The sequence below is a fragment of the Prosopis cineraria genome, unplaced genomic scaffold (assembly GCF_029017545.1).
Source record: "Prosopis cineraria cultivar Desert tree isolate PC_DT_omini unplaced genomic scaffold, ASM2901754v1 PC9, whole genome shotgun sequence".
NCBI lineage: Eukaryota > Viridiplantae > Streptophyta > Magnoliopsida > Fabales > Fabaceae > Prosopis > Prosopis cineraria.
Window position 1 is genome coordinate 25,579,922 of NW_026555340.1, and position 9,925 is coordinate 25,589,846.

A 9,925-nucleotide genomic window follows, 5' to 3' on the forward strand; every position below is an offset into this window, starting at 1 on the left:
GTTATTCCTACAAATTTTTATGTTAGTTACATAAATATTTTCTTCAGCAATTGCATTATAATAAAGTTAATGACTCATCTTGTTAATCTTTTCTTCTTGTCCTTAACGTCAATTTTATATCTCAATAACTTAAATTTTTTATTTTTCTTGTAACAACACATGTATTTAAACTCAAAATTTTTTTTCAATCAAGCCTGCAAACCTTAAATGTGTCTACAATGTCAATATGCATTATTTAAGCTGTATTTTATAATCTCGGTAGCTTTTTTTTGACACTTAAAATTCATGAAATATTTATAAAAGTACTTATATATTATTTATCGGCAAAATTCTTACATCAACAAACAAGACTTGAACCTAAACACAGACTCTCATAGAACATTACTTCGCATCAAACTATAAGCAAATTTGAATCAACTCACACAATTTTAAAAAAAATTAATTAAGCATAATAATTATGTTTAAAATTAAAAATGGATACTGGAATTTTTAGTCCCTTAAAGTTGCCTCAACTCCTAATTATCTATGTGGTTTCTTAAATTTAATTTTTATTAATTTGATCTTTATTATTTAAAAATAAAGTAATAATATTAAAATCTATTGGAATAAACAATAGAATATTGATGGTAACTATGTGAATCAATAAAAAAAAAGTGTAATTATAATTGGGAAAAGAATAGACACAAATTAAAAAAACAAAAACAAAAGAACAAAACACAGCTTAAAGAATTAGATCAATAAAAATTAAATTAACTTGAGAAATAATTTATTCTCATTTGACTATATATATATGTGTCAAGCCATTAATATGCTTTATACATTATATTAATCTGAGAGTTAATTTATGCTTTAAAACTTAAAGTACAAACATGATAATTTAACGAAACGTAAAGGATCAAATTAATAAAAATTAAAGATGAGGAATTAAATTGATAATTAAAATAAATTTAAAAATTGAAAGTTTTATTATCCTTTAAAAAATTGTTTTAATGAATAAGTTTGTCTCATAAAACTAAAATTTGATCTTACAAGGGAACAATTTAAAAAAAATATACTTCCTTTGTCCTAAATTATAAAATACTTTTGAAAAAAATTAGTATACCAAAATATAAAATATTTTGATAAGATTAAGATTTTATTAAAAAATTTTATTTTAATATTACCCTTTCTTTTTTCATTTAATTGTTGTCCCCCCCTTTTTTTTAATATATTAAATGAATGATGTTTTTAAAAGTTTATTATTTAAAAAAATAAAGTTGCTAACTATGAAACATCAATACTTCAAATTGCTCCACGTATCCATATCAGTATTGTAATCGATACCGATACTCATTGATACTTTTTTAATACATATCCGCAGAGGCACAAAGTATCAAAATATTATTTTTAATTTTAATTTTTTATTTTTTATACGTATCTGATATTTATAGACTGTGAGTTGGTAATTTGAAGCTAATACTTCAAGATTATTTAAAAAATTAACTTTTGTTCAATATTGCTATATTAATATTTTTTATGACTTATATATTTTTGTGATTTGCTTTTAAAATTAAAACTATATCTTCCTTAAAAAATAAGTTTTAGATATAATAAGAAGATAAAAATTATATTTTTTAGTTATAAAAATATAGGAATATAATCTTTTAGCATTTAAACCTTAGGTGAGGAATTATTAGCAAAGACCAGGAGATAGGCAATTAGGTATAGATAAAATAAAAATACAAGTAATCTTTATATTTTATCTGATATTATTTTGTTGGACTATATATATATACTCCCTCCATTCAAAAATATAAGTCAATTTTAATCGAATATCATTTCCTAATAAAGTAATTACCTACTTTTAAACTAATCATATCTTTTTATATTTATCCATATTAAACATTATACAATAAATATAAAGTCATTCATCAATCGAGGTATTTTTTTTAAAAAGGCAATGATTACACATCAAAAGATTAAAAATATCTTACATTTTTTAAGATTTAACTCCTCAAAAAATGTCTTATATTTTTTAACGGAAGTAATATATATTATATATATCCAATTTTTGATATTTTCTAAATTAAAATTATATTTTTATTATTTTTTATAAATATATAATTAAGTATAGATAGAATAAAAGTACAAGTAATGATTATATTTTTTTTGATATTATTTTATAAGGCTATATGTGTATACTATTTTGAATATTTTTTAAATTAATATTATATTTTTTATTTTTTTATTTTTTTTGAATATATATGTACATATCGAAAAGGTATCATATCCTATAATTTTAAAAAAGAAAGTATTGAAGTATCCAATACATATCATATTCGATGCACATATTAATATCCATGTATTATACTCCTTTTGTCTCTATATACAAAAATTCTTTTTAAATTTTTTTATCTCTAAATATAAGGGGTTGCTAGTATATTTTTAATGAATGGACCACTATATCTTTATTAAATTAAAAAAAAATAAATACTCTCATTAATTTAATTTAAAAAAAAATTATTTTTATTTACGATAATTAAGGATAGAGTTAAAATTTTGTTGTGTTTTCAAATTAAATAATTAAATTTTATTAATTTGCGTGATTCAATTAAAAATATCTTATATATAGGGATGGAGGGAATAGGTTGTTAAGTGTATTTAATAAATAAAACCTATAAACATGTAAGAATTTGTATAAAATTATTTTATAATTTAAAATGAAGGGAGTAATTAATGTTTCTTGAATTTTATATATATATATTTTTTAAAAACAATGAAATATAGATCTCACAACCAATGGCTCGGCAAGTCTGCAGGAACGCATGGGCTCAATTGGATAGACCCAGTTCTGATTGTTAAGCAAACCGATAATTAGTGTATTGGCCATTACTATTAGGTCCATTTGCACAATCAAACCGAAGTGAGTAAACGACGTACGGGAAATGAATAAAAGCGAGTTGGAGTGGGACGTCACAGTGGGCATTTTTCATTACAGACAGCTCATTAATGGGAACACACTGACTCCTTCAATATCAAATCCCAGAGGTGAATCTCGCAATCATCTCAGCAGGTTAGATAGATCTCACTTCCCCGGAAATATGTCACGCCGATCCGGAGCTTGCCTGCGGTGTTGCTTGGTGGTTTTCGCGGTGGCTTCTGCTTTGGCCGTGTGTGGCCCTGCTCTGTACTGGAGATTCAAGAACACTATCAACCTTCGCAATTCCAAACTCTCTTGCCCTCCTTGCGTTTGTGACTGCCCTCCTCCCTTGTCCCTCCTCCAGATTGCTCCTGGTAAGGGCTTTCTCTTTCCATTTCTTCATCTTTTCTGTTGATTTGTGGGAAATCTAGTTCCGCGGTTTGATCTGTTGTTTTTCAATAGTCCTTCGGCAGTGGAATCTGGTTCCAGAGATGTTCATCGGTTGGTCGGGTTCTGGGATTTGCTAAAAACCGACAAAAAAAATCCTTTTAAAAAAAAAAATCTGGAGTTTTAGCATTTATACTATTGTTATGACCGGTTATGGGTTCACAGATTTTTCTTTGCTTGATAATTGTGATTGTTACTATGAACAAATGAGATTCCGTTGACCAATATGTCTGAGTGAAAGTGGAGCAGTTTGCCCATTTAGAAATCATGATCTAAGATTCTTTTTTGATTAATTATAAGAAAGGATATGCATTTCTGTGGTTCGGTCACTGAAACTTAATCTGGGGTATCTGCTCTGTGTTTCTCTCCCCCACCTCCCTAGTCACTCTCAAGCTGCACTTGGACCTTACTTGCTTTAAACGTGCTCTCCAACTTACAGCGTTTTCTTATCCTTTTCTAGGTCAAATTACCTGACATTAATTATGAAATAAAAACTCTGCATCATGTTGGTCCACCTGGTGAATTTACAATGTTATGAGTTCTTATTAGTTGTGTCTCAAATCTTAAATAATTGAAGTTTGAAATATGTTTTTTTTTTCCGGCACTATAGATGATTTGGAAATTCCCCCATGCTTGTGTTACCAAATGAAGGCTTCATTTCTTTAATTTACTAGCTTCTGCACCCCATTAGCTACTACTTTCTTTGTTTTTTTTTTAGAGTTCGATCCTCTATGTTTGCAAATTTATGACTCTCAATATAGAGATTAATTCAAACTTTGCCTTCAGTTATTACTTTGTTTAATACGTGTAAATTATTATAAATGTATGTGTCTAATTTAATTTTATGTTCTATTAAAGCTTCACTGCTGATCCGTACTGATTTATTTCTTTCATTTTTGTTCCTGCACAGGGCTGGCCAATCTCTCAGTCTCAGGTGAGAGTTCATTCTGGTGGCCCTAGAACTTGTCATTATCTTAAATATATACTTTTATGTAATTTCCGCATTACTAAGTTATCCAACCATGTGAACTCTGTCCTTCATTCCGCATGTCTCATGATCAATGAAGGCTATTTTAGCCTGCCAACCTGAGTTTTCACAGCTCGTCGGAAAAAGTCTTATGCTGTCACATATTATGGTTTGCTAATTAGTCCCGTTATGATATGAAATTCAGGATCTCTTGAAATGTTTACTAGTTGTTATGTCAGAAAGACATAAATTCCACACGTATTTGTTTGCGCAAATACTGAGATTTTGTGAAAATTTAGATGTGGGGCCTGGATTTGTCCATGAGGCGATTCTACCCCATGTCAGTTTTCGCACATAGAAATTTAGATTTGGGATGTTGTTACTTTGTCCATGAGGTGATGCTTCATACCGGTTCTTGTCAAATTTATGATTTTTTTAAGCAGTGTCGTGATTTGAGAGAGAGAGAGAGGTGCCACGGCTTATACAAGATCATGCGACCCATTCATCTGAAGAATGAGTTGTCTAAAGTTATAATCAAACTTGAAGTTAATTTCACTTCTCAAGACACATGAATGACTTCAACTTTGTTGCTCAACAGACTGTGGCAGTAATGATCCGGATCTCAAGCAGGAGATGGAGAAGCAGTTTGTGGACCTTCTCACAGAGGAGCTGAAGTTGCAAGAGGCTGTTGCTGGAGAGCACGCCCGGCATATGAACATTACTTTGGCTGAAGCAAAACGAGTGGCGTCCCAGTACCAGAGGGAAGCAGACAAATGTATTGCTGCAACTGAGACATGTGAACAGGCAAGAGAGCGGGCCGAGGCCATGCTCACCCGGGAGAGAAAGATGACTCTGATGTGGGAACGACGAGCACGTCAAGTGGGCTGGGAAGGAGAATAAATGTATGATTTCAGGTTATATTATACTAATTATTCTTATTATTTTTATACAAGCATGCAAGCAAATATCTTGAGTCTTTAACAGATTTAGGTTAAAAAAAAATTTGCCCTTATTCTGTTTTTGTAATTTTGCTGTCTTATTCTACCTTGTATCAATCAATTTTCATTACACTTGTAGCAATGCACAAACAGCAATATTTACCTTATTGCGATCTCCAACTATGATGTGGTCAGTGCATCTAATCTGGTAAAGGACTTGATTTTATTTATAGGTTTCCCTATGCTGCCAAGTACTTGAAATTAGGACTTGCTTTTCAATATATTGGCATGCTGTTGGATAATTTTTTACATATAATTCTTACTCTAGTTGACTGTGCAAGAAGCCAATTAAAATTCCTTCTTGTTTTTTAGTTTATAGAGTTGCGCATTCACTTCGTATGTTATATGTTATTGAGAATTTCTCTCCTCGTGGATGACAAGTCTATTAAAATACGCATAACTTTGGCACAAGAAAGACACTTTTCACTAACGTTCATGGAGGTATAAATAAGCACTGGCGATTAACTAGGTACAATAAAACCTCCTTGTTTACAAGAATCACCGTGCTACAAAAATATAAGCTTCTAACTCAGTTGAATATTAGTACAACTTGCAAGGAAATGCGAAACCATTTTTAAATGCATAATAATTTTGGATTGCAAGCCATATAACGTAAAGCATTCGTCTGTTTCAATTGTTAGCCTGACAGTTATGGTGGATGAGTGGGTTTGGTTATGACTTTGCTTAGTGTAATTGTATCAAACAAAAAGTCAGACATTTAACACGTTTTGAGGTTTCAACGATCATGCATTCACCCAACCAGATGTGGACTTGAATAATATATTCAAGTATTCTCTTTAATAGTTGTTTTTGTACCGAAATTTAGATCTAAATCCAATAACTATACCCATTAAATCGTCGTATGAGGAAGAATCCCATCTACATTCCGGTTTTGGTTTCTAAGAAGCTTCTGGGTGTAGTCAGGGATCGGCAGAAGAATCTTAAAGTGTAACTTCGAATTCAGATTCTCTCCTATATGAAAATAATACAATCCTCGTTTGTTTATGTTCTAGTTTATGGATGAGAGACGAAAGGGTACGATATGATTTTTGCGCTTGAGAAGACATGAATTCAAATAAAATCTCTAATATATATATATATATAGATGACAATTTTATTTTACTATTTTACTATTATATGACCAAGTTCTATGATTTTTCCTTTTCTTTTTCTTTTTTACCTTTAAAAATTCTTGATAAATAATATTTCATCCCCACACACACACACACAAAATCTTCAGACTTTATGTTAAATTTATTTAAAAATTTACCTTTAAAAATTCTCGATAAATAATATTTCATCCACACACACACACACAAAATCTTCAGGCTTTATGTTAAATTTATTATTTAAAAATAGCTACGAAAGCTCCAACTGAGAATTCCGGTGCAGCTATATAGAATAAGATAACATTAACCGTGTCCACAGTTGCAATAAGAAGTAAAACTCTAGTGGCAGGAGAAAAAAATTAGATACATTAGATCAGAGGAATTACATAATGATACAGACCCCAAAGAGGAGTGAGTTTTCTGATGCAGATGCTACTAGATTCTTGGAGATTCAGATACAAGATCCAATCGGGTAAGCATCGAATCGCGCCTCTCCATCCATCATTATCATCTCATTTTGCTCCTGCATTATATAGCCCTCATGAAACTAATACAGGAAAACAAATATATCCTCTTTCATAGCAGACAAAAACTGCATCAGAATTGCCAAACGCAGATTATGTTTATAAAAACGCGCGCGCGCACAGAAATCAAGTGCATATATCAAACTACAGAAGTATGCTCAAAAATATGATGTGGTAATGCTTCATAGGTCGATAACTTGATGGACAAACATTTTAGTCAAGAATTGCAGCAAGTCAATAAATCATACAATAAATTTACTTGAAAAAGTTTGACAGGATCAAGAAGAGCTCATGAAAGAAAAGGAAAACGAAGCCGGATATTTAATCATACCCGTTTAACCATTGCACCCATTATGTCATCTAAATATCCAATATCGCGAATGAAACCATCTTGGGACTTCATCTGCTCCATCATGTATGCATCAGTAGATTTCATTCTCACATCTGAAGAGAACCTCTCATCCTCGTTAAGCTGAGAGATTGATGGGGTAGCCACATAGAATTGGTCCATGAACGATGCATCCACCCTCCTGCTGCAAGTTGAATTATTTTGATTTAAACTCTGCCCCAAGGTACTTGTGACTTCATTAGAAGAAACCAGTGAATTCACAATATTGAAATTGCAGTTCATGTTTTGGTTGTAGTCCTGCTTATGCAGTTCCCAGTTCTGCCTTGACGCGTAACTTGAAGACTGAACCACATTCCCAATCAAACCATCTTGACTTTGTAGTTGACCTCTAAGATCATCCAGCGGAACAGCAGAGGAAAAATCCACTGCATTGTTTCTGATGTAAGTGTTGGAGGAAGAAACATTTAAGCTGCTAGAAGGCAGCTGATCATTAGTGAAAGTCTCATTTAGTGGCAAAGAATTAGAGGGAAATTTAGATAACTGAACAGCACCCTGCCAACTTTCATTGCATCGTGCATGGTCCAACAAATTGGAACCACAAATGTCTAGAGTTTCTGAGTTCAAAGGAGCAGCTCCAAAAGAAGATTGGTTTCTGAAATCTCCCACATTTTGAGATTGTTGTGAGCTTCCGGCTAACATCAAATGATTGCTTGAGACACACGGTACCGAATTGCTTGCACTACCAACAGTAGCTCTACTGTCTAGGAATCCAGCTGCAAAACCACCTGAATCATCCATTGAACTTAATTGCCTAATACCAGTGGCACAGTTGCTACGTTGAGATTGACTAAATTCTATTGGTGTTGGGATGCTTTGAAATAGACTTGAGTTTGCAGACAAGATAGATGATGGCTGAAGATTTCCAAGTGTGTTTGTGGCCAAGCTTGAGTTTTGAGACTGACCAGGCTGGATCAGTCCAGAAGAACCTATTCCTCTCAAGTTCAAACCAGTTGGAGAGTTCAGTCTACTTAAAATTCCAGTAGATGCAAATGTTGATGAGAGCCGTCCAGTGCCAGACAAGGAGCGAAATTCTCCATATCCTTCCAATGAACCCATCCGCAAGTATGATGAATCACCACCCAACGCAGCAACAATTTTAGCTTGTTGAGTTGCCTTTTTAAGATAGAGCCTGTATTTCTGTAACACGAAATGATAGTGAGCTGAAGTCAAATAAATATCAAGTATTGAATTCACTCAAAAGCTTGTTCTCATTTAACCTAGGAGCAAACACAAAATGAAAGATTGTAGAACTTATACCTGTAGATGGCTTGCCACATTTTCCCTTGTAAGCCCATCAACATTCATCAGGTCAAGAATTTTCTTCGGAACAGCCTCTGCAATAACAGGTGAATAAGCCTTAACCCTGTAAGTATAACAAATCATTATAGATATCAAACTGCTAACTTCTAAGAGCCAGGTCACATTAACTCACTTTCAAGACCAAGCTGATCAACTGCAGCAACAAATTTCCGGTGCAGCTCGACTGACCAAACGACACGCGGCTTCTTCTGTGTTGATGGGTCCTCCTCGTTCTCTTGTGCATTGTCTTCACCATCTTCTTCCTCATCCTCACCTTGGTCCTTCCTCCTTTTACCCAGCTTTTTACTTTGATCAGAATTATTTTCTGAAGTGTAGCCTGGATTTCCTTCCTCAGCCATATTGCTTGCCTTTTCCACCTGGGAAGCCTTATTCTGATCCTTGCCATCAAACTTCTTTCTTCGAACCACATGCTGCCATATGTTCTTAAGCTCTTCCAGTCTAACAGGTTTCAGTAAATAGTCACAAGCACCATGGGTAACACCCTTCATCACAAGCCTTGTATCACTATAAGCGGACAACACTGGATCAACATCCAAAGTCAGAACAGCAGGGTTCATGTCAGTCAAACAATTTATCCCTTAATTTGCAGAAAATCTCTCTCGTTATTTCAGCTGCAGTACATAATAATAACAGCAATGATGACAAAATTGAAGGTTTAAAACTGTCTTCAGTTACCAACCAAAAACATAAAGAAACACAAACAAATCTAAGTTTATGTCAAGGGTAAAATGTGATTGAGCTTACTGATGACTGGCAGGTCCATTTCAAGTCCCACTAGCTCAAGGAGCTTAAATCCATCCATGTCTGGCATACTTACATCACTAATGACGAGGTCAAACTTGTTTCTGTTTTCCCTCAACAGTTTCAAAGCCTTAACCGCCTGATTAGTTGTAGTAACTGCAACATTAACCATAAATCAAATTATCAGATAAGTCAATGGCTTCAAGGCCAAACAAGTCAAGGACTCAGAAAGTAGATCTACTAATCATAGCCTAGTCAGATAAGTGCCAATAGTTGTGATATTGATGTAACAGCGCAAAATTATGTCTGGGAGGAGAATTGAAATTTAAAGAAAAAAAATGTTACTTTCAGCAGAAATCATAACGGGCCCGTTAAGATTATTATTCAGAAAATATGGGACTCAAACTGGAAATCGATAATAGAGTGACCAAAGCTTCAAAAATAAAAAAACTTATAATTGAACGCTACTAATATATACAGAACATACAATGAAAACTGGAATTTGCTGGAC

General features: G+C 32.9%; 2 protein-coding genes across 2 annotated transcripts in view; one reads left to right on the top strand and one right to left on the bottom strand.

Moving 5' to 3' along the window:
* Positions 1–2,920: 2,920 nt before the first annotated feature.
* On the top strand, positions 2,921–5,487 carry LOC129320400 (uncharacterized). The gene is made up of 3 exons (XM_054965835.1): positions 2,921–3,273; positions 4,257–4,280; positions 4,912–5,487. The coding sequence occupies exons 1-3, from the start codon at positions 2,925–2,927 to the stop codon at positions 5,211–5,213; spliced, it is 675 nt and encodes a 224-aa protein (XP_054821810.1). The 5' UTR covers positions 2,921–2,924; the 3' UTR covers positions 5,214–5,487.
* A 1,154-nt stretch (positions 5,488–6,641) lies between these two features.
* Positions 6,642–9,925, bottom strand: part of LOC129320381 (two-component response regulator ARR18) — a 3,827-nt gene continuing 543 nt past the window's right edge. Inside the window, exons 2-6 of the mRNA XM_054965807.1 lie at positions 9,418–9,570; positions 8,786–9,193; positions 8,611–8,687; positions 7,276–8,490; positions 6,642–6,943 (exon numbers count right to left, since the gene is read on the bottom strand). Coding sequence (XP_054821782.1) covers positions 6,872–6,943; positions 7,276–8,490; positions 8,611–8,687; positions 8,786–9,193; positions 9,418–9,570 — 1,925 coding nt within the window. The 3' untranslated portion in view covers positions 6,642–6,871. The remainder of the gene's footprint in view (positions 6,944–7,275; positions 8,491–8,610; positions 8,688–8,785; positions 9,194–9,417; positions 9,571–9,925) is intronic.